Raw genomic sequence first — 25376 nt, forward strand, 5'->3', positions numbered from 1 at the left:
AAACTACCATCCAATATCCTTGACAACAATTTGTTGTAGAATCTTAGAACATATTCTGAGCTCAAACATAATGAGGTATCTTGAATAGAATTACATCCTCAACCCCAAACAGCATGGATTCTGAAAACTTTGATCATGTGAAACCCAACTTGCACTTCTCTCACTGGACATTCTGAAAACTTTGGGTCAAGGCAATCTTTCAGTCAGGGCAATCAGATAGACACAGTACGTCTTGATTTTCAAAAATCATTTAACTCAGTACCACATCCAGGCTTATTGTCAAAAGTTTGATCATATGGGGTATCAAGTGAAATTTGTGACTGTATTGAGGACTTTTTATATAGGGAGGACACAGCGTGTTATCTTGGTTGGAGAGTCGTCCTCAGATGTAGAAATAACTTCAGGTTCACCACAGAGAAGTGTGTTGGAACCCTTGCTAATCATGTTGTATATTAATGGCATTGCAGACAATATTAATAGTAGCCTCAGACGTTTTGCAGATGATGCTGTTATCCATAACACAGCACTGTCTGAAAGAAGCTGCATAAATATTCAATCATATCTTGATAAGATTTCAAAGTGGTGCAAAGATCAAAGACTGGCAACTTGCTTAACATGTTCAGAAATGTCAAATTGTATTGTACACTTAACCCCCCCCCCCCCCCCCCCCCCAAAGCAAAAAACCATAGTATCATGTGACGGTAATATCAGTGAGTGGCTGTTGGAATCAATCAACTCATACATACCTGGATGAAACACTCTGTAGGGATATGAAATGGAATGATCACATAGGCTCATTTGTGGGTAATGCAGGTGGTAGACTTCAGTTTATTTGTAGAATACTAGGGAAGTGCAGTCAGTCTACAAAGGAGGTTGCTTACAAATCGCTCTTGAGACTGGATCTACATTATTGCTCATGTGTGGAGGATGTATACTGGGTAGGATTGACAGATGATATTGAATGTATACAGAGAAGGGCAGCATGAATGGTCACAGGTTTATCTAACCCATGATAGAGTGTTACAGAGATACTGAAGGAACTGAAATGGAAGACTCTTGAAGATAGACATAAACTGTCCAGAGAAAGTCAATTAACAAAGTTTCAATAACAGGCTTTAAATGGTGGCTCTAGGAATGTACTACAATCCCCTTCTTATTGCTCACATAGGGATTGTGAGTATAAGATTAGAATAATTTCTGCACTCACAGAGGGATTCAAACAATCATTTTTCCCATACTCCATAAGTGAAAGGAACAGGAAGAAATTCTAATAACTGGTACAGTTGGACATACCCTCCACCATACACCTCACAGCGGTTTGCAGAGTATATATGTAGCTGATCTCTGTGGTAACATATATCCTCTTGCCTTATGTGCCTGGTATTCTTCTTGAAAATGAAGTCTTGGAGTGTGGGTTGTGGGGATCTGCTGTTCGGGAACAGTATTTAAAACCTAGGAAAAGCAACTTTTGTTTTGACTTTTGTTTTCCAAATCTGTATTTCCACTACTGTGAATCAATGCCAGTTAATATTTTTTCTCTTCAGCAGTTGATTTGTTTATTAAAAGTTTGAATTTATCAGCAAATATTGTGTGCAAAACATTTAGGTAATTATAAAGGTATTGCTTTTCTGTGTGTTTAGGTCATTGAAGCAGCTTTGCAGCGGTCTTCTACAACTTCTTTGCCCCTTTTCAACAATAATCTTCCAGTAAGTAGTATGTCCTCTCTTTGACATTTATCATGTATTACCCCTTTTTGTATGTCATCAGAGCAAAGAAAATGGCAGCTGCAATGATCAGAAGGAAACAAAAGGGGAAAATGTTTTATTTACTTGTGGAATCATTAAGAGGAGGCAAAGACACTCATGGGAGTAACATGTAGCTACCAGTGTGTAAACAACACTTATAACCTCTATAGATGACTTACAGTTGACAAATCATGTAGGTATTTTGCTGAATATCATTTGACCACTGAGACGGGAATGCTGATGTGGATGAGTGTAGCTTAGCTTTAGACTGCTGCAAAGAATATAACTCTTATCATATAATTATTTGCATCTAGATATATAGGAATCAGTACTAAAAATATAAATTTAAGTCACAAAATCCACACTGCAAAATCACAGTGCTAATTGTATACTTGATGGATTTTCAGATTATGATACTCAGCTATTGATGTTTAATGTCATGGTGCTACTGGCTTTGGAGGTTTTGCTCTTTTTCCACTGGAAGTCTTCTTGTATCATTCTCTTGATTTTCTGAGGAGACATATGAGAGATGGAGAGGATAACATTGGAGGTATGGGGCAAGGAGGGAAGACTTACAGATCTCAGTGACTGGCAAAATTAACATTAGTAGAAGTAACTGTCACAAAACTGAGGGGATGGTCCATAAAAGATAGAGAAACAGGTGTGGAAGGGGATTTCAATGTCAAGACAGTGGAGAAAATGTTGGAAAATGAGAGAACAGTTAAGAGTGGGGGAAAGGGAGTGCATCTCAAAACAAATGAAGTTCTCACAGGTACCAAACTGTACGGGAGGAAGTTTTCAGCATGGAACAATGACAGGATTCTGCATTTGATATGGACAGAGATTTTTATGGAGTCCTTAGAGGGTTGAAGATCAACATATGTAGCTCAGTCAAACAATGGAAAATCCAGGCTTGAATAACAACAATATGAACTCGATAGATTGCTACTCACCACATTGAATGACAGTCAGGTACATTCAAAACAAGGTGGCAGTTCTTCTGGAAAACTTGGAATTCTCAGGAAATTTCATGAGTTTCATAAAATATCAGGGAATTCTGTGTTTTTAACCTAGCATTGAAATTTAATTTCACTGAGTTTTATAAATCACAAATTTTAAAATACTTAATATTTCAGAGTGTGTTAATTATATGAATATTATTCCATATAAATTATCAGTGTTTAACAGCTGTAGTTAAACTACTGCTAATGGCTAGTACAGCTCAGCTAAAGAAAAGTCATTATTGTGGCATGCCCCCCTACCCTATGCTCACCATTAATTTATCAGGAGCTTTTGGACTCCATCTTCCTCCACACACCTGGAATGCTCAGGGAATTTTCTTTTCAAGTTTGAGCAACCACCCTGAAAAAAAGACTGCTAGATATTATGAGCTGTTGAAATAAGTCCTTTTCCACTTGTAGAAAAAAGTCATACACATTTACACATCCATAACTCACATACACAGTGACTAGCATCTCCGGGTGCTCAAACCTGACTGCAACAGCAGACTGCATCTGAGGTCGCTGCTTGCCTTAGATGCAGTAGGACCTTAGTACCTGGAGATGGCAGTGGTCATGTGCATGTGAGTTATTCATGTGGGAATGTGTGTGTGCATGTTTTGCCTACAGTTGATGTGGGAAGGTAGCTTATTTAGTTGAGAAAGTCCAGTTGAAGTGAAAATGAGTGCAACCGTGAAATTTTCCTCAGCAGCATCCTTGTATAAAATTTTCTTAGCATATAGGGGTTGTCACTGTGATGAAGGAACTTGTTTATGTGACAGGGTTAGGGATGGACATAATGTGTTGAGCAATTACTAATGGTCATAATGATATTCTATGCGGGAATCACAGTGGTAAAGTTTGCATGTGCAGATGTTGGAAACTCACACACTTCAGAATATAACTCAAAACTAAAAGACGGGTATTCTTCATATCATGGAACACTAATGATTACAGGTTAAAATGACATTACAGAGTGTATTGTATAATTATAAGGAGCATAAAAATGTAAGTACTATGAAAAATGATAAGCTCCATTAGCAACAAGATAAGAACTATTTGAGAAGCAGTTCAAAAACTGAATTTTACATACAGCTAAGTGTGAAACATTTATGTGTGTCCCACAACTCCAAATAAAGACCAAGTGAGGTGGTGCAGTGATTAGCACACTAGACTTGCACTCAGGGAGAAGATGATTGAAATCTACATCTGGCCATCCAGATTTAGTTTTTCTATGTTTTCCCAAAATTGCTCCAGGCAAATGCTGGATTGATTCCTTTGAAATAACAGGACTCCTTTCTTTTCCCACTCTTGAAATGATCCAAGCTTGTACTCTGTCTCTGATGACCTTAGAGTCAAAGGAACATTAAATCGTAATCTTCCTTCTTTCTTTCTTTTCCAAACAAAGGTTTAGTATTAATTGTATCAAACACTTGAATGTAAGTTTTTACATGGGTGCAATGAAATCACAAGTAAATAATCAACAGCAGTATTTCTTCCAGGGTATTTAGTATGCTCTGTCAAGTTGTCAAAACATACAGTATACATGCATGTGCCTGACTCCTTTCTTAGCTAGTGTTACACCATCAGAGGGTTTGTACACATTGTTTTGTGTTCTGGTATTATCATGTTTTGTAATATTTTATTAGTAAAGAGGAGTACTGATAATGGTGAAGAATATTAATGAGTTTACATATTGTGAAACAGCTGTATAATAGTACGGCAGTACTAGACAGTAGGTAAGATGAAAGAATTCAGATTCAGATTCTTTATTTGTCATTGACCACTTACAGTAGAATAGGCTTTTCCAGTGATAAAAAGTTACAGTTACAATCAAAGTACAGGGTATATCAAAAGAAAGTTCATATTTCAAGAGCTATCTGTGCATGTGCAGCAAATCAGAAGAGAATGGGGGTTATGTTCATCACTTGCTTGGCCAGTAGGAATCCAGTCAATATGGAGCACTTCTTAGGAATGGACCAAGCAGTCTGTGTGCAAGAATTTTACGGAGATGGTGAGTCAGTGGTTGTAGCATGAAGGAAATTTTACTATGATCATGAATTGCATAAGGTAAATGAATTTGATAATCTAAAAATATCAAAACTATATCATTATAGGTCCCACTGAAGATGTCATAGAGCAAGAAAAAGCCAAAACACGTCTGGGAAATTTAAATTAAGTTTCAGCAAGAAAAGGCAGTTTTATTTACAAAACAAGTAAATCTCCATTTGGTTCATAGTGAAGTATCCTGTCATGGCACTGAGCTGTGAGATATCAGCATTTTTCCCAGAGAGAGCAAACACCATCTCTGGCCAGCCACCAAATTATCTTCTAAATAATTCAGTGCCCTTGAGGCATATGGAGCTGCCTTATTACCAGCTTCTTATTCCTAAAGAAAAACAGCTCCTACTCCCAATTCCACTGATAAGTTTGAAGGATAAATTCGGGGTTGGAGACTTGCAGGGCAAAGGATCTGGAATTATTCAACCTTATACTTTTCAAAATTTCCTCATTTATGTTTGCATCTGTCACGTCTCACAATGTAAGAAAGACCATTTTCTACATTAAATAATGTTCAGCAGACAAATGCATGAGCCCAAATGAAGAGAATTTGGATTATTATGTATTTATCGTATGGCTGGAAACTTCTGAGGAGATGCTCGGCTCGCCTTCGATGCAGCTCTTTGCATTTAAGGAGAGGGGCTGCGTCTTTAAGGGACTTGATAACTGTCAGGATAGAAATGTATTCAGAAGGGATTGGTTGTGGCAAGTAGAAAGGGACCAACCCCAGCAATTACATAAACTGAAAATGGGAAGCCACTGAAAACCATTTTGAAGCTTATCAGCAGATGGATTCAAACCACCTCGCCTCCTGAATCCAGGGATTGATAGCTCAGTGGTTCAACACTCAGAGGTACCCCAGACTGGTGGAGATTTTGGAAGAACTGATTGTTGTACGTTGTTTTAAAATAATATAAAAGGAATCACAACAAAGGATTCAATTCTGACAATGCAATTTTTCCTTTAATATTACATTCATTAGATAGTGTATGAATGTATGCATTTTTTAATTGTGCATGGAATTGCTGTCTTTAGTTATTGTAATATGAAAGAGCCTAAATAGATTTTGGACAAAATGGGGAGGAAAGGATGCAAGGTGTAGTTGGGAACAAATGAACTATGGAATGTGTTTTCATCACTTACCCCTTTTGCTTTCCACAAACCCCTCTCCATGACTCCATATTGCAGCTGGTTTTCATAACTGAATACTGCTTGGGTAAGGAGGCTGGGCGATATTTTGCCATATGGGCTACTAATGATAGATTATTGAGCAAATTTTTTAAAGAAATGAAACCATCATCATTTGGGCAATATTTTTCTTGATCAATGCTGTTTTTGGATGAAATAGACAGATCCAAGTATTAACTCTGGCTAATGAGACACTTGTCTCAATGTGACATAAGGTGATGAATGGCTGTCTCATAAAATTCCCGGGGCTTCGATGTTAACCAGTTCTGCATGTACAGCTGGACGTTGTTGTCCGAGATGGATCATTTGCTACTATGTTGACGTACTTCATTGATGAAGATGGCCCCCTTCTGATTCACTTCCTGCAGCACAGGACAACACTGAATGCCCAGCGTTACTTGCAACCTTGACCACCCATCGCCAAGTGATCAAATCAAAATAACCAGACAATTTTACCCGTGGGGTCATTCTGCTCCAGGGCAATGCAGAGCCTCATACAGCCAACACAGTCATGGCACTCCTGCAGAAATTCAAATGGAAGGTTCTTGGCCGTCTTTTGTACAGTCCAGACATCTCTCCCTATGATTACGCCATTTTTGGTTCCCTTAAAAAGGCTCTGAGGGGCAAACGATTCACCTCTGATGACGAAGTCCAGCTGTATGTGCAGAACTGGTTAACATCACAGCCCTGGGAATTTTATGAGACAGCCATTCACCGTCTTGTGTCACAGTGGGACAAGTTCTCAACAGCCAGGGTCAATACTTCTAACATACAGATACTGGTTTCTGTAATTATGCCTCCAGCTCGTTTCTTTTTGAACACCCCTTATATATAATGTGCACATATTTTTAACTTGCCATAATGCTAACAGACAAATCAAAATGGGTTTTCCTCTTCTTCGTTGTTACAAACTTATCCATAATTAGAAAATACCACACAGCACATGGACAAAAACAATAAATAGTGGCACTTGCATTAAGTTTAACTGCACTTAAAAACTGAAATGATTAACAAAACGGCAACTGACCTCAAGCGAGGCTGACAATTGGTCTTGGCTAAAATAGAGACATGCAATAGCTTATAGTGCTATGGATGTATATATAATTTCAATCTATCATTGTCCTTGCTGACTATCAATAGTACATATCCCTTTTTCATCATATGCTTGAAAAATCAAAATAGCTGTCAATTTTGTTACCTGGGAACTAGGGTGTTTGTTGTTTTATTTAGGTAATTGGGAGGGGTGTGAGGGGGTTGCAGCCTAGTTTGTAGATCACAGACTGGTTTTACAGGTAGACCTGCCTGTGATGGGCTAGGTGACATTTGCGACCAGACTGGAGTTGGTCCAGTCGGGTTACAAACGTCACTTTTCACATCATAGGCAGTAGGCCCAGTCCGGTCACAAACATCACCTATGCCATCAAAGGCAGGGCTCCCTGTGAAACCAGTCATGTAGTCTACAAGCTAAGTTGCAACCACTGTGCTGCATTCTATGTGGGCATGACAATCAACAAGCTGTCTGTCCACATGAATGGCCACCGTCAAACTGTGGCCAAGAAACAAGTGGATCACTCTGTTGCTGAGCACACTGCCAAACATGACATGCGTCATTTCAATGACTGCTTCACAGCCTGTGCCATATGGATCCTTCCCACCAACACCAGCTTTTCTGAAGCACAAGTGGGAACTTTCCCTGCAGTACATCCTACATTCCCGTAACGCTCCTGGTCTCAACATCCGCAGCTCGTGGTCTAGTGGCTAGTGTTGCTGCCTCTGGATCACAGGGTCCTGGGTTTGATTCCTGGCTGGGTTGGGGGTTTTCTCTGCCCAGGAACTGCCTGTTTGTGTTGTCCTCATTAGTTTGTTATCTTCTTCATCATTTGTGACAGTGACTAGATTGGATTGTGAAAAAAATGGACTGTGTAAAAATTGGGACTTTGTATGGGTGCTGATGACCATGCTGTTAAATGCCCCACAAACCAAACATCATCATCATCATCATCATCCTGGCCTCAAACTTTGTTAGTCATTGTCCTCACCCATCCAGTCCTATCACTGTTCCCATTCCAGCACTACACTGCCCTCATTCCACTATTGCACCCAGTCTTTTTACTTCTCTCCTTTTCCACTACCCCATTCCCCTCCCCATCTCTCTCTTGTTCACTGTCTAACCTCCCGACCAAACATAGCTGCCCTACCATCTCTCCACCTTGTTCCTGTGTGCCCCTCAGCAGCACTTCACTGTCCACCACCCCAACCCTACTATCCCTCCCCCTCCCCACCCCAGTCTCCTCCTTACCCCCACCCAGTTGCCACTCCCATCATGCACTGATGCTGATGGTTGCAGTGTGGCTTCAGTTGCCTGAGACTCCAGTCATGTGTATGTGAGTTGTGTTCGTGTGAATGTTTGTGGGTGTGTGTGTGTGTCTGTCGTCTATTTTTGAAGAAGACCTTACTGGCTGAAAGCTTTATTTCTGACAGTCTTTTTGTTGTGCCTATCTGTGACTATATGGTGAGTAGCAACTTTCCATTTCATAATATTGCAAATAATGTAATGAATGCTAACTACTGTGTTACTTTATTTTTCTCTACAGTCATTTTGCTTATCGTCTCAAGTCAATGAATATTGTAGTGTTGCAAGTCTAATGGTGAATCCTTTGTAACAGTTTACTGGCACCAGCACTCCAAATGCCCTGGTATAGAGCATGGTGAAGATATTTCATACCATTAAGTAATTTGCTCTCCTATTATGTTTGCATGTTGACCAAGGGTAAATGAGTGTTCTTATATCAGGGCATATGCTCTAATGTCTTCTATCATATTCTGTTGATGCCTATGTATGATATATACAGTAGAGGTAGCAGAATTGCTGCACAGTCTTCTTTGAATACTGGTTGTCTAAATTAGTTAACAGAGTATTTAAAAAATAATGCCTTTTTTTTAATTCCATGGACATCCTTATTAAACTTTTATGTGGGCTTTACCAACCTCCGTGATCACAATGGTGTATCCACAAACAGCTTCAAAGTCTGCATTCATACCTAACATTGGAGCATGGACTCTCATTCCGGAGGATGGTGGTTCAACATGTCCGGCCATTCAGATTTAGGTTTTCTGTGATTTCCCTAAATCACTCCAGATAAATGCTGGGATGATTCCTTTGAAAGAGGTTGTGCTTCATCTCTGATGACCTCGGTGTTGACAAGATGTTAAACTCAGTCTTACTTTTTAATGCTTTAACAGTAGTCTAGAAATAGAAACAGTGTTGTCTTTTATGTTCTATCCTTTAAATATTTAGTGCGAGTTTCCAAACAAGCTCTCAACATACCTGAGTTTACTATTTGCCTTCCCTACAGTTGATGTTTATCTGTTCATCCATTTAATTTCAGTTTCTGTTATTACCCGTAAATATTTTAATAATGATGTGGCCTCCGCAGTATTACCACTAATGTTATAATATACTGTTTGGTTGTTTCTCATCATTGCTGGTATTATCTTGCATGTACCCACATTTGGAAAAATCCCACTCATTACATAAAGTAGAGATTCAGCTGAAGTCATTGTGTATTTCCTTACAATTGTCCAGCAATGAAACTTTATTCTAGACAAATGCATGATTAACATATAATTTAGTACTGATGATTCTTTGTGATAAATCATTTATGTATATTGAAAACATTTATGTTTGTATTTTGTTGACTTTGGGCACGGTCAACGGTAGTTTAATTTCTTTGAATCATGTGTCATCCTTCTTATTCTAAGTACTCGCATATCTGTGAAGAATGTGTAATGATACCTTGGTTATTAGTTGATGATGTGGCACAGTGTTCATCACATGTTGGAAATACATATGAAGATGGAATCTGCCTGATCACACATATCTACTATTTGCAACGTACCATATGTGAACAAAACAAGCTGTGTTTCACATACATCATTTTCCTGAAGCTGTGCTGATTCTTAGAGAGAGTTTCATTTCTTGTGGGAACATTATAATGTTCAAGCTTCAAATGTACTCTAGGATCCTGCAACAAACTTTAGTGCCTCTGTTGAAACGAGTGTAGCTTCTGCTAAGTTAAAGACTCATTAGAGAATTTTGTGTTAGTTGTTCAATTGTTCCAATGTAGAGAAAGAAAAGTGAAGATTTTAAGTTCTGTGCCGCATTTTTAAAGAAAATAGTGTAAAACCATTACCGCTTAACAGCCATTTTTAGGCCTAAATTTTGTGTGCAAAAGTTAAGTGATTCGAAATGTAATTAAGTAAGTAAATTAATATTATATTTATATTAGAGCACTATAGAGCCTAATAAATAGGAAATTATCTTTATTTAGCGAAAGCTTCAAAAGTAGGCGTATACTGTAAACAATCATGAGTGTGAACTGTTTTAACTGCCGTAGGAAAGTTAGTTCTGGGGTGCTATGCAGCTGCTGTGACAGACCATTTCACTGGGGGGAATGTAGTGGCATGGAAACTGAGGAACAAAATGAATCTTACAAGGTACTGTAGAGTGTGTTCACGGGATATGAAAATAGCAGAACAGGAGGGAAAGATTAGAGCCCTTCAGGCTGAATTATTATAAAGCTAGGGAGGAACTAATTAGGTTAAGGGGGAGAAGGGTGAAGAGATGTGGGAAGTGGCCACAGAAAAAGGACAGTATCTGACAGTTTCATTGTTGGCACAAAAAATAGATTTGCCCTGCTGCCACAGTTAAGTAATGAAGAGCCTCATGTAGCTGATGCACAGCAGAATTCAGTAAGGAAACCTGTTGCTTCAGAAAAAGTAGGAAGAAAATTCTGCTGTTAAGGTAGCGGTCTTGGAAGAGGTGTGGGCCAACTTCTGCAGGGAAAATTAGGTGACAGCTACCAGGTCACAAACTTTTTCAAGCAAGGTACGTCTCTCAGCCAAGTGATAGAGGGCATAGGATCTTTGTGTAAAGGTTTCACCAAGGAGTTGTAATTCACCATGTTGTAATAGTGGGTGGAGCAGGGAACAGTATTGGTAGGGACTAGGGCTACAGTATTGAGAGTGACCTGGTAAAAATAGCATCAGCAGCAAACCATTCTAATGTTGATTTTGTGCCTGTTTTCAAGTGGTATGATCAACCCCAGTTGAACAGCTCTGTGAAGAGGGACAATTTGGAGTTGCATCGACTGCTTCGGGCTGGTACGGGGTAGGGATTGGTTTGGTTCCTGTTGACACTATTGGTAGGTGGGGCTTTACTTCTCATGGCCTGCATCTCAGTAGAATAGGGAAGGATGTACTGGCTAGGTTGATAGCAAATTCTTTAAGGAGGGACACTGCAACTCATGGAAGTAGTTCTTTTTTAGGTTAAGCTCATTATCTACACATTCAATATTGAAACAAGATGTATCTGAAAATATTAAGCATGTTACTTGTGAAGACAAAAGAAGTAACAGTAAATTTACTATATCAAAATATCAGAGGTTTAAAAAACAAAATTAATGAAGTTCAGATCTGTGTAGATGAGCTACAGTCTACAAATCCCGCTGATATTATTTGTATTTCTGGACATCATTTAGGTAGTGAAATTGAAATGCTTAATATGGAAGGGTATACCTTAGCTTCAAAGTATTGTAGAAAAGAGATGGAGAAAGAAGGAGTTCCACTTATGTTAGAAAGGGTCGCAATTATAAAAACATTGACATTCTTAAATACTGTAGTGATCAGCATGTGCCACACAAGTAGAAACACACAAAAGAAAAATAGTTATAGTCACTATATACAGGGCTCCAACTGGCAATTTCGAGCTATTCAATAAACAGCTTGACACAGAATTAAATTTCTTAACTTCTAAAAATAATGAACTTGTTCTAAGTGGAAATTTAATTTAAATTTTCTGGAGGATTGTCACTCAAGATCCATACTAGAGTCTCTTACCACTTCTTATAATCTCATCTCCTTAGTACAGTTTCCAACCAGGGCTATGGGTACCAGCAGCACTGCTATTGATAACATTTTCATAGAAACTACCACACTAGCAAATCATGGTACAAATCCAATATTTAATTGCCTTTCAGATCATGATGCCCAGTTGCTTATGTTTAATATAGTGGGGTCTGATTCAACTAATAACAGGAAGTGGGAAACAATACAAATAATAAATGAAAAACAAATTGAAGGTATAAAAAAAATGTTTGAGGAACATAGACTGGAAAGATGTATACAATTCGCCCAGGATATATGAAAAATATAACTGTTTCTGTAAAACGGTCATAGGTCACATTGAAAACTGCTGCCCTAAGAAAGTAATCAAAGCAAATAGATTAAATGTTTCAAAACCATGGATTACAAATGGAATAAAATTATCGGGGGGGGGGGGGGGGGGGGGGGGGGGGGAGGAGAACTGTACTTAATGTCAAGGGAAAACGATGACTACAGAGGTAAATCACATTACAAATTATATTGTAAAATTTTAAACAAAGTAATCAGAACCTCAAAATGTATTTATTTCCAAGAAAAAATAAATGCCTCTGATAACAAGATAAAAACTATATGGAACATAGTAAAAAGTGAAACAGGAAAAACTAATCAGGCAAATGAGGAAATTATGTTAAATGTAAATAATGAGTTGATTAGAGATCTCCAAAATTGTAGACACTTTCAACAACTTTTTCATTTCAGTAGCAGACCATATAGGTTTGTATAGTTCCTCAGAAAACAGCTTCAAATATTTAAAAAATGCATTTTCGCAGAAGTTTGACAAATTCAGCTATATCCTGCCTCACCGAAAGAGATTTCTAATGTTATTAGCTCTCTTAAAAACAAGTGTTCCAGTGGTTATGTTGAAATCAACACTACCATAATTAAATGTAGCTCCTCAGAACTGTGTGACATACTGATTACTTATGTAATGAATCCCTCCACAATGGTACTTTTCCAAGATAGGCTTAAGTATGCTATTGTCAAACCATTACACAAAAAAGGAGACAGATCATCAGTGTAAAACTTCTGTCCCATTTCATTTTTGGCAATATTTTCAAAAAGTGTGTATTGCCAATATTTTCAAAAGTGTTTGAAAGGGTTATGTACAATAGACTTTATAAACACTTAGTACAGAAAAATATTCTCATTTACAATCAGTTTGGATTTTGGAAAGGATTATCAACTGATCAAGCTATATTCACTTTTACAGATGATACATTAGAATCAATAAATCAAAAGTTATTACCACTTGGAATATTCTGTGACCTGGCTAAAGCTTTTGATTGTGTTAATCATGATATCCTCATACAAAAATTAAAATATTATGAGATAACAGGAGTAGCAGGCGTATGGTTCTCATCCTATCTTTTTAATAGAAAACAGTGTGTGTCTGTATCAGGCTGACCACATAATAATAGTCATTCAAAATATGAAACCATCAGAGAAGGGGTGCCCCAGTGCTCTATTTTAGGTCCCTTGTTGTTCCTATTATATATTAATGACATTCCATATGCAGTGTCACAAATGCAAATTTTGTCTTATTTGCAGATGATACAAGTATTGGTATAAAAAAACAGTACCCATGATCTCACTGAGCAATCAGCTAATGAAATATTTGTAAGTATCAATGGGTGGTTCACAGCAAATGGATTGTCACTGAATTTTGACAAACCCAGTACATACAGTTTAGTGCCTCACAAAGAATACCTAACCTTATAAGTATAATGTATTCAAACAATGAAATTAAAGCTGTAGACAGTGTCAAATTTTTAGGGCTACAAATTGACCACAACCTAAATTGGAAAACTCACACTCTAGACTTAAAGAAACGCCTTAGTTCAGCTACATTTGCAGTACGCATGATAGCAGAAGTAGGTGATTTAAAAATGAAGAAGTTAGTTTATTTGGCCTACTTTCATTCACGAATGAGTTATGGAATCATGTTTTGGGAAAACTCCTCTCACAAAGCGAACATTTTCAAAATTCAGAAACGAGTCATTAGAATTATATCTGGTGTCAGTCCTAGATCATCATGCAGTGACCTCTTTAAGAAACTTGGTATTCTAACTACTATTTGTCAGTACATATACTCATTGATGCCCTTTGTCATTTCCAACATGTCTCTTTTTACACAAAATAGTGCAAAACATGATTATAATACCAGAACCAAAACAATCTGTATAAGGACTATAAAAGCTTAACATTAGTACAAAAAGGAGTCAAATACATGGGTACTCATATGTTCAATAACGTACCAGGGCATATCAAAGGTATTGTAAGTGATAAAGATTGGTTTCAGAGTGAATTAAAGAACTTCCTGTTGGCCAACATCTTCTACTCCATCAATGAATATCTTCACAAGGATTATAGCTCATAATTAAAAACATTGGCTCTTTCCACATCGCAGAGACTCCTCTCCAAGGGATCCATGGAAAACGAAAAATGTAATGTAATGTATGTAATATAAGAGATAAAACTTACGCAAAACAAAGAACTGTTAACAAAAGACACAAAGATACCCATTTGGTATTATATACTCATTTCATTTCTTATTTTTTACATTGCTGCTGGTAGCTTACTTAGGTTATTCTCGAAGGTATATTAGTACAGGTGACAGCTTGGTATAATGTAAGAATTTGTTTAATCAATAAAATGAGGTTGTTGCCAACATCTTGTTGGTGAGTTTTCAAAGCGTTTCTCAGCCATCGAACCAGTATGGGTATGTTCAATTTAAATCTCTCATACATAAATTTAGTTTTCCGAGATGGATTTGTTTGTTTATTAATCAGTAAACAAAATAACTTGCATTGTGAATGTTAGCTCAGACGTAACAGTAAAGTATTATAAGTATTTTGTAATGTAATATGTGATTTTGTTTGCCTGTTTCAGAAAACAAAAGTATTACAGACATTGGAAAATGGTGTAGAGAGTAATCGTTTCTCTTTGGTAAGTATTTTATGAGCCACTGGCTTACATGAATAATCATAAGATCTTATAAAAAATGAGAAAATTGTCAGCTTAATGGGGATAAGAAATCAAACCAAATGCAATTAGTCTGTAACAAGTCACCAGAGACCACAGGTCCTTTGTACCAAAATATTCTGAAAATGTACCTCAATAATCTCCAGTTTTGTCGATAGAGTTTGAGTTCATCTTGTAAGGAGAAAAGGGCATATGTAAACATGTTTCTGCCCACCCTGTAGAAAACGATCAGCCTCCTAAGCTCCTCCGTTTCCATGGTGTAAAATTCAGCAACATTCCTTATTTCCTGGTGTGCAGCTCCACATATTCAACAGTGATACATCCTATAAATAACAAATTAGGGCTAAGGAAGTACAGATTTTATGACATTTCTGTTGACGTGTTGGTATTTACAGAGGAAAGACTGACTTTACTATACTTTTATTGCTATGCAGTCCAGCTCAACAGACTGTGAACTGCTACATATCTCCTTCTCCATTGTCTTTTATTCATTGCTGCCATCTGCCATCCATTCACACCCATCACTGATTGTTCCAGGTCTACACAGAGGTATTTCTACACCCCTTCCTTGGTCTTCTCAGGGGGGTCTTCTACCTGTGGGCATGAAATTCAGAAGCTTCCATAGCCGCCTGTTGCCTTCCATCTGAGCTCCAAGTCTGGCCCACAGTAGTCACTTGCATCTTACGATTCCTACTATGTTGGTGTCTTGGTGCAGTTCTTCTAGCTCATTGTTGTGTCTGTTATTCCAGTTACTGGAATCTGTGTCCAAGACTGGACCAAAGATCTTGTGTAGCACTTTTTTCACAAATACAGTAGTTTATTAAAATCATACTATCAAATACTCCACATCTCACAGACTTATAGTACTTCAGGTTGGATATGGGTTTTATATAGCCAAATATTGAACTGTCTCAGGAGACACCTGGGCTGCAGCAGTGGTGTTAGGTTGTAGAGGGATCAGTGTGCTGCCTGTATCCTGGCATTGATCTCTACTTCATATGATGAATTCCCTATGAAAAGTGCTCCCAGGTATTTAAATTTGTGGACTCTCTTGTAGGCCTGGTCTGCCATCCACAGTGAATGTAGTTGTTCAGTATCTTGACCTTGTCGAATAGTCATAATGAGGTAATCCATTGTGGCTTCATTTATGAATAGCCAAATTTGCTGACAGCCATCTCCATTGCCATAGTCATTTGTTTCAATTGCTTTTCAGATCTTCTGATTAAATAGACATCATTTGCATAGGCTACGTATGCCAGGTTCTTCCTTTTGGCTTGGATCCCTTCAAAGTTCTGTTTACTAGTCCGATGTATGATCTTCTCAAGGACAAAATTGAACAGAGAGGAGATAAACCATCTCCTTGCTTGAGACCCATCACAATTTGAAGGTTGATGAGCTCCTGTGGCATCCCAAACTCTTTTAGATAACTGAACAGGCTCTCATAGCATATGAAATCACAGGCCTTCATGAAATTTATAAACAAAATGTGTGGTTCACACAATGTAGGCTTTCATGGCCGGTGTTGTCTTCAGTTAAAACTTCTTTGCTTAGAGGCCATGGTCGATGTGTAAAATTTCCACCTAACGCTTCGTCTCCATCTGCAGGAAACACCTTCTGAGGTCGTCTGGCTACTGCCACTGAGGCTCCAGGTGCTCTCGCATTTATAGAGCGCATAGAGGGCACCACCATTCATCACGTGATGCCAGTGGTATGCCTATCTTTGGAAGGCATCATCATTCTCAATTAAGAGTAATCGATTGTCATCCATATTTTGTCTAACTTTAAAACTTCCTCTTTTCTATTAAAATTGTTATGGTGTTTGTGAATCTCTGTTGCTTCTCTATACGTGCACGCATGATAATTGGATGTTCGTGCTAGAATGCTTGTCTCATGAAATTTAATTTCATGGTTCCCATCTCAAAAGACATGCTCAGTTACGGCCGATTTTTTGATGTGTCCTAAGCAAGTTTCTTTTATGTTCGGCTCAGCGAATGTTTACACTTCATTTCGTTGTTCCAAAATATACTTGTCCACAACTGCATGGAATTTTATATACCCCAGGTGTTGCTAGGGGGTGTCAGGCATCTTTTGCAGTTCTTAAATATTCATTAATCTTCTTGAAGGGTCTGAAGATTGTTTTGATCCCATACTTGGCCAGAACTTGCCCGATATGGTCTGTGTTTTTATTAATGAATGGTACGCAAACTTTTCCAGTAGGTGACTGTTGTTGCTCTGGACTTCTGGCTTCTTTTCTTCTTTGATGGAGGGCTCGATCAATTTCCTTGCTGGTATATCCGTTGTTCATGAAGGCTGACCGTAAGTGATTTAGTTCATCTTGTAGTAAGTTGGCTCACAGATTTTGTTGGCTCTGTCCACCAAGGTTTACATGACACCTCTTTTTTGCCTAGGATGAAGGTTTGATTCCTTGTGGAGGTATCGATCCATGCGAGTGTTCTTTCTACATACCTTGTGGCCCAGCGTCCCATCGACCCATTTAATTACCAACAGATCCAAGAAACTGAGTTGATCGTTGCTCTCTTTCTCCATTGTAAACTGTATCTTCAAGTTAATACTTTTCAGATGCACCAAGGAGACATCGAGCTCTTCTTCACCATGAGTCCACACTACAAATGTGTCATTAACATAGCAGTACCATTTAGCTGGCTTTTTTGGGAAGAAGCTTCAGAAGGATCCTACAAACAAAATTTTGAGAAATACCAATCAACTGGTAAAACAATCTTGGACTCCCAAAGGTACATAAACCACAGGTCACGTTGAGACCGATTGTGAGTGCCATACGATCTCCAACACAAAAGGTGGCCAGATATCTCGCCTGCTTGCTGCAACCATACATTGGCAGAACGGAAAATTACATTAAAAACTCGGTGCATTTTATTGAAAAACTGAGGGAGATTAACGTCAACCCAAGTGATATTCTTGTGAGCTTCGATGTCGTGTCATTGTTTACCATGGTGCCTGTAAATGAAGCTATTTCTTATATAGCAGATATTTTTCTGACTGACATAGTGGCTTTATTTAAACACTGCCTGACGACAACTTATTTCCAGTACAACAACGAGTTTTATGAACAGATCGACAGGGTGGCGATGGGAAGCCTCTCAGCCCAGCTCACCAATTTATTTATGGAGATCTTTGAACAGCAAGTGCTGCAGACAGCCAGTAAAATGCCATCTAAACGGTACCACTATGTTGATGACACATTTGTAGTGTGGACTCATGGTGAAGAAGAGCTGGATGTCTTCTGGGTGCATCTGAACAGTATTAACCCGAAGATACAGTTAACAATGGAGAAAGAGAGCAACGTTCATCTCAGTTTCCTGGATCTGTCGGTAATTAAATGGGTGGATGGGATGCTGGGCCACAAGGTATATAGAAAGAACACTCCACGCATCGATACCTCCACAAGGAATCAAACCATCATCTTAGGCAAAAAAACCTCATTGTCCTACACCTCATTGTACTGTGTGAGTTTGGTGATATCTTCACTACCAGCAATGCTTTCCAAAAAACAGGTAATTATCTGTAAGAAAAATAGACGCATTTATCCTTAGTCATCCATTTCTCAGAGTAAGATTAATATGAAGATATATACAATAAACTCTGCAATCAAAACAACTGCTAGAATGAAATATTGCTAATGTTATTTTAAAATTTCATGAAAAACTTTCAAAAATTATGATGCTTCCAGGATTTGAACCTGTGTTCTTCTTATACATTGTTACATGCTCTATCCACTACACCACCGTGCACACGCTTCTGCAGGTATCTCTGCAGAGTATCTTGTATACTGGAAATCAGCACTAAGATTTTCCAAGAATAACTTTATTGTGTTTTGGGTTGTGGTTCATGACTGATAGTTGACAATCCACTTATAGGATAGAGACCTATTTGCAAAAGTTCCACAATTCCTTAGTTTTGAGCGGGTTTAATATTGTTGCAGGAAGCAGGTAAAAGAATGTCCGTCCTTGCACATATCACCACTCTAAATGAGTGGAGCATAAATGCATCAATTTTTCTTAGGTTTCCACTATCAGTGTTCATAAAATTCCTTTCTGTTATTACTTAAAAGTTATAAATGTGTTTTCTGTTACCAAATAGCTAAACTATTTGCAGAGAAAGTGCATAAAAACCTATTAACTTCGGACTAACACTCCTGTACGTATAGCTTCATCTTACTCCTAGACTGCGACATCACTGGAGCTTCAGCCAATAACAGAGGATTTTCAATTACATAACCAAATATTGATATTTAATGGCTTTTTAAGCTTTGATTACGTAAAAATAAGAGATATTTTGTGAGAATATTGACCATAAATGCAATTTGAGTGTTATAATCATTTCGAATAACAACAATCCAACCCTTCAGTGTGGAGTTTGTAAGGTGAGAGATGAAGTACTGGCAGAATTGAAGCTCAGAGGGCGGGTCGTGAGTTGTGCTTGGGTAGCTCAGTTGGTAGAGCATTTGCCCGTGAAAGGCAAAAGTCCCGAGTTTGAGTCTCGGTCCGGCACACAGTTGTAATCTGCTAGGAAGTTTCATATCAGCACACACTCTGCTGCAGAGTGACTATCTCATTCTGGAAACATGCTCCAGGCTGTGGCTAAGCCATATCTCTGCAGTATCCTTTCTTCCAGGAGTGCAAGTTCTTCTAGGTTCGCAGAAGAGCTTCTGTGAAGTTTGGAAGGCAGGAGACAAGGTGCTGGCAGAATTGAAGCTGTGAAGGCAGGTCATGAGTTGTGCTTGGGTAACTCAGTTGATAGAGCACTTGCCCATGAAAGGCAAAGGTCCCGAGTTCGAGTCTCAGTTTGACACACAGTTTTAGTGTGCCATGAAGTTTCAATCCAAACGACATTTTTAACATAGGAAAATAGTGTATTCTGAACATGTCATTGACTTGATTACATTGGTTGGTGGATATAACACCATTGGATCTTGTCAGACCTTACCAATAAAGTAAAGGATGCCTAATGAAAAACCATCGTAATTTCAAGTACACTTAAAGCAGGAAAAGCCAAATAAAATTAGTTGTAGAACTCCCAGACATTACACCTCAAAGCACCTTTTGGGAACTGCTATGACCATGATACCATGATGGTAATATGCTAATGTTAAGGGAAAATATCACAGGTTCAGTATATAGGTTAAGGCTTATGTGCAGAGGTGGCAGTAGTCAGTTTTGAATCTTAAAAAGATTGTGGAGATATTTCTCAAATTATAACATGATAATTCATTATTGCCATGACAAGAATACCCTGAGCCATTTATATAGGTCCTCATGATGTGGACTGTAACAATTTGTTTCCTATTTTTTCTCAATATTAAGTTCTGTATTTCCTTTCAAATAATGTTGTTCAAGACACTTATTTAATTTGTTTTAGTTTTAATGTACTCTCCTAGTGCTATTAAAATACTTTGTCATGGGGAAATGTTTTTAAAAAGCAAACAATATTCAGTCCCCATAAGTAAAGCACTGCTTTGAGGCATAATGACTGGGAGTTCTATACTAATTTCATTTGGCTTTTCATGCTTTAAGTTACTTTAAATTACAAAGGTTTTTCATCAGACATGCTTTGCTTTTTTAGTAAACCACTCAAAGTGATGATTTTTTCCATGTTGTTGTTGTGGTTTTTGGTCTGAAGATTGATTTGATGCAGCTCTCTATATTTTACATAAATGATACCATTTTACATCTTGATTCCTATAAATTTAAATACAGTTTTGCTTAAAAATGCTATTTTACGAATGGAATTTATTCCTCCTCTTTTACATGTTTAGTTGACAGCTGATTTTTCTTCTTATTGTTAGCAGAGGTGTCAGTTGCAAAAATTCTGAGATCTCTTTCACTGCTCACTTTTTTTGGCTTTTCTAAGCCCACATTGCCCATAAATTTTTATAAAACCTAAATGCAGTTAACAGGAAAGAAGATTGTTGGAGCTAGTGTAAGGTTACTGACCTTAAAATGTCTTGTTCAAAGTCTCATGTTCAGATGATGATTAAACAGGTGCATGGAATATTTTAAATAACTGACATGGCAGCCACTTGAAGTGCAGTGACTGAACACTTACTTTTCATAATAATATGCACACAGGCTGGCTTGCAGTTTTTAAAGTTCATCAAGGTTAACATTCCACAGAGGCTCCACTGAATCTAATAAATTAAATGAATGGCAATATTGTTTAAACATAACTAAGGAGGGTAACTAAGGAGAATAGTGACTCTAGAAACTTACTCAATGAGTGCTAAATGAGAAGTCACTTTAATACAAGTTCAGTTCGAAACAAATTTTCTGTGACCCTCTGATAAAGCAAGTAAGCCAGCATTTACATGCTGGATGCCTGGGTACAGGTTTGTTGGACTTGGCACTCAAGTATAACTGAAAGTCATCAGCATACATGTTATATTTTCAGTGAAGAGAATAGTTGACACATCATTAACATATAATTAGAAGAGTAGTGAAAGCTTTGCTGAAATCCTAAAAGCACATAATAGTCACCTCTAGTCTGTCCACAGCTTATTTCAGATTGTCTGTCAGTTTTGTAAGAACAGTCAACTGTCATTTTTCTGGAAATCTGACTGGTATTCATCTGAAAGTTTATTCGAGGTTCATAATTAGCTGATAATGAAATATCTGATGTAAATCCTGAAATAATGCTGGTAGAATGCATATTGGCATGTTGTCACAAAGTTTTTTGTCAGGGGTAATGGTTTTATCAGCGTGTTCTTTTAGGCTGATGAGGAGTTTCTGGAGGTCAGAGAATTGTTAAAAATTCCATTATTTTGGGTGGTAGTGGATCGATGAGCAAATTTATCATTTGCAGTGTAATGTTATTGTATAGTGTAGTTGCCAAACGAATTTGTACAGTTGGCTTCTGACCATATTGTCATATTACAGGCTGCAGAATTTTTTTTCTTTTGTAACAACAATTGTTTAATGGAATCAACATTTTGTGCCTTCACATGTTGGTCAAGTAAAGTTGTTGGCATGATGAAATACTTTACAGATTCTTAATAGGAACTAGAGGTTCAGCTGTAGTTTTGGGTTTGCCTGTTCCTAAACCTCATAGATTTTTCCACAAGATAGTGGGCTCGTGTAAATACTAAAGTAACATGTGGGCAAACCTAAGTTTTGCATTCTCATGGATATCTGATGTTGATGTGGCTGCATTGTTGCTTCTACATCTACATCTACATCCATACTCCGCAAGCCACCTGATGGTGTGTGGCGGAGGGTACCTTCAGTACCTCTATCGGTTCTCCCTTCTATTCCAGTCTCGTATTGTTCGTGGAAGGAAAGATTGTCGGTATGCCTCTGTGTGGGCTCTAATCTCTCTGATTTTATCCTCATGGTCTCTTCGCGAGATATACGTAGGAGGGAGCAATATACTGCTTGACTCTTCGGTGAAGGTATGTTCTCGAAACTTTGACAAAAGCCCGTACCGAGCTACTGAGCATCTCTCCTGCAGAGTCTTCCACTGGAGTTTATCTATCATCTCCGTAATGCTTTCGTGATTACTAAATGATCCTGTAACGAAGCGCGCTGCTCTCCGTTGGATCTTCTCTATGTCTTGTATCAACCCTATCTGGTACGGATCCCACACTGCTGAGCAGTATTCAAGCAGTGGGTGAACAAGCGTACTGTACCCTACTTCCTTTGTTTTCGGATTGCATTTCCTTAGGATTCTTCCAATGAATCTCAGTCTGGCATCTGCTTTACCGACGATCAACATTATATGATCATTCCATTTTAAATCACTCCTAATGCGTACTCCCAGATAATTTATGGTATTAACTGCTTCCAGTTGCTGACCTGCTATTTTGTAGCTAAATGATAAAGGATCTGTCTTTCTGTGTATTCGCAGCACATTACACTTGTCTACAATGAGATTCAATTGCCATTCCCTGCACCATGTGTCAATTCGCTGCAGATCCTCCTGCATTTCAGTACAATTTTCCATTGTTACAACCTCTCGATACACCACAGCATCATCTGCAAAAAGCCTCAGTGAACTTCCGATGTTATCCACCAGGTCATTTATGTATATTGTGAATAGCAACGGTCCTATGACACTCCCCTGTGGCACACCTGAAATCACTCTTACTTCGGAAGACTTCTCTCCATTGAGAATAACATGCTGCGTCCTGTTATCTAGGAACTCCTCAATCCAATCACACAATTGGTCTGATAGTCCATATGCTCTTACTTTGTTCATTAAACGACTGTGGGGAACTGTATCGAATGCCTTGCGGAAGTCAAGAAACACGGCATCTACCTGTGAACCCGTGTCTATGGCCCTCTGAGTCTCGTGGATGAATAGCGCGAGCTGGGTTTCACATGACCGTCTTTTTCGAAACCCATGCTAATTCCTACAGAGTAGATTTATAGTCTCCAGAAAAGTCATTATACTCGAACATAATACGTGTTCCAAAATTCTACAACTGATCGACATTAGAGATATAGGTCTGTAGTTCTGCACATCTGTTCGACGTCCCTTCTTGAAAACGGGGGTGACCTGTGCCCTTTTCCAATCCTTTGGAACGCTACACTCTTCTAGAGAGCTACAGTACACCGCTGCAAGAAGGGGGGCAAGTTCCTTCGCGTACTCTGTGTAAAATTGAACTGGTATCCCATCAGGTCCAGAGGCCTTTCCTCTTTTGAGCAATTTTAATTGTTTCTCTATCCCTCTGTCATCTATTTCGATATCTACCATTTTGTCATCTGTGCGGCAATCTAGAGAAGGAACTACAGTGCAATCTTCCTCTGTGAAACAACTTTGGAAAAAGACATTTAGTATTTCGGCCTTTAGTCTGTCATCCTCTGTTTCAGTACCATTTTGGTCACAGAGTGTCTGGACATTTTGTTTTGATCCACCTACCGCTTTGACATAAGACCAAAATTTCTTAGGATTTTCTGCCAAGTCAGTACATAGAACTTTACTTTCGAATTGTGCAGGTGAGATGAGTATCAGGGGTAAGGTTCCACTTATATGTCCTGTATGTTGCATCTCTGATTCTCATAAGGTGTTTAAAGTGATCTGTCCACCATGCTACAGATTTTCTCTTAACTCTTACTGTTTTTAGAGGAGCATGCTTATAATATAAATTATTGAATTCCTCAGTAAAATTAGATACTTCATAATTTATATCAAAGTTATCGTGCAATTACCTAGCAAGAAATATCATAGGCAGCAGCTGTAAGCTCAACATATTTATTTACCTATTCAACATATTTATTCACCTAAAACCTCTAAATGTCTCCGCTTGCTGCTTGCAATGAGTAGGTTATTATATCATGAGCACATGTGTCAGGTGCAGAAATCTGATCAGTGTCAATCATTGTATTTGGATATTTGGTTGCAAATTTATTGCTAAACATACAAGTGTCTACTGTATGTGGATTTTATCCAAGTGGAAGCAGTGCACAGTTTGAACAGGAAAGTGTACAACTAAATTTTGAAATGAACAACTGATGTATAGAAAAGTTATGTTCATATCTTGAGTTACAGTAAGGTGTTCATACAAAGATTCAAGGCCTGAGAGTGCAAATTCAAAGCGAGAAAGCTGTCTAATTTTGGGTGACTTGTATACCACAGAGATAAGATACTCTGTTTAGAGGTTTAATTTAATTAAACATACATTTGTGCTGTTTGTCTTCATTTTTGGGCATGAGCATGACATTGTGAAACAAGTTTCTATGTATATATGCTGCCATACTGTCCCTCGTCTATTAAATCTGTCATGCCTCAGAAAAACTTGGATATCAACACTTAGAGAGCTGGAGTGTATTCTTGGCTTCAGCCATGTCTCTGACAGGAGTATGGTATGAAAGCTGATGTCCTGAAATATGCAGTAGACACTAACAAATGGACTAGTAATAAAAACTGCACATCTGTGTGCCGAGTTGTAGTACAGAGCCATTGGGAGTCACTTCCGGGATAAGCCAGCAGGTAGTGAGAACACCTGTCATTGAAAAGGGCGTACCTCTGTGCCTTTCATAATGTAGGAGGATCAGAGGAGGATGGAAGGGAGGTCCACACAAATCTGAAATAGTCAGGTAGAAGGCCAGAGAAAGAGGGGAAGCTGAATGTCATGAAACTTGCTGTAACAGGGTGTGTGATAGTTGAAGGTGTTCGAGAGCAGGGTGAATAATTCATTAATGAAATGGATAAAGCACAGTGGCTAAGTAACAGTGTATAAATGTATAAGAAAGTAGCAATAATAGTAGTGATTATACCAAATGGTAATAAAAAGTAATAACTTAAAATGGAACAGTAAGAACAACAGAGCAAGAGTGTGTCTAAAACTGCATTACTTATGAATAAAATGATAATTTGCCAGTAAATTATCAACCAGGATCAGAATCCTTCATGAATAATGAAGAAACAGTGAAATTCAGATTATACTAGTAATGAAAGTGCAAAAATTGAACCCTAAATTAATAAT

At 38.1% G+C, this 25376-nt stretch overlaps 1 protein-coding gene across 4 annotated transcripts in view; it reads left to right on the plus strand.

The window, feature by feature from the left end:
- LOC126175602 (mucin-17-like) overlaps positions 1-25376 on the plus strand; it is a 207199-nt gene that overhangs the window by 91588 nt on the left and 90235 nt on the right. For all 4 annotated transcript variants that reach the window (XM_049922476.1, XM_049922475.1, XM_049922477.1 and 1 more), the window contains 2 exons: positions 1641-1706; positions 14825-14881. In XM_049922476.1, the coding sequence (XP_049778433.1) occupies positions 1641-1706; positions 14825-14881 (123 nt within the window). The remainder of the gene's footprint in view (positions 1-1640; positions 1707-14824; positions 14882-25376) is intronic.

Source organism: Schistocerca cancellata, chromosome 3 (genome assembly GCF_023864275.1).
Source record: "Schistocerca cancellata isolate TAMUIC-IGC-003103 chromosome 3, iqSchCanc2.1, whole genome shotgun sequence".
Taxonomy (NCBI): domain Eukaryota; kingdom Metazoa; phylum Arthropoda; class Insecta; order Orthoptera; family Acrididae; genus Schistocerca; species Schistocerca cancellata.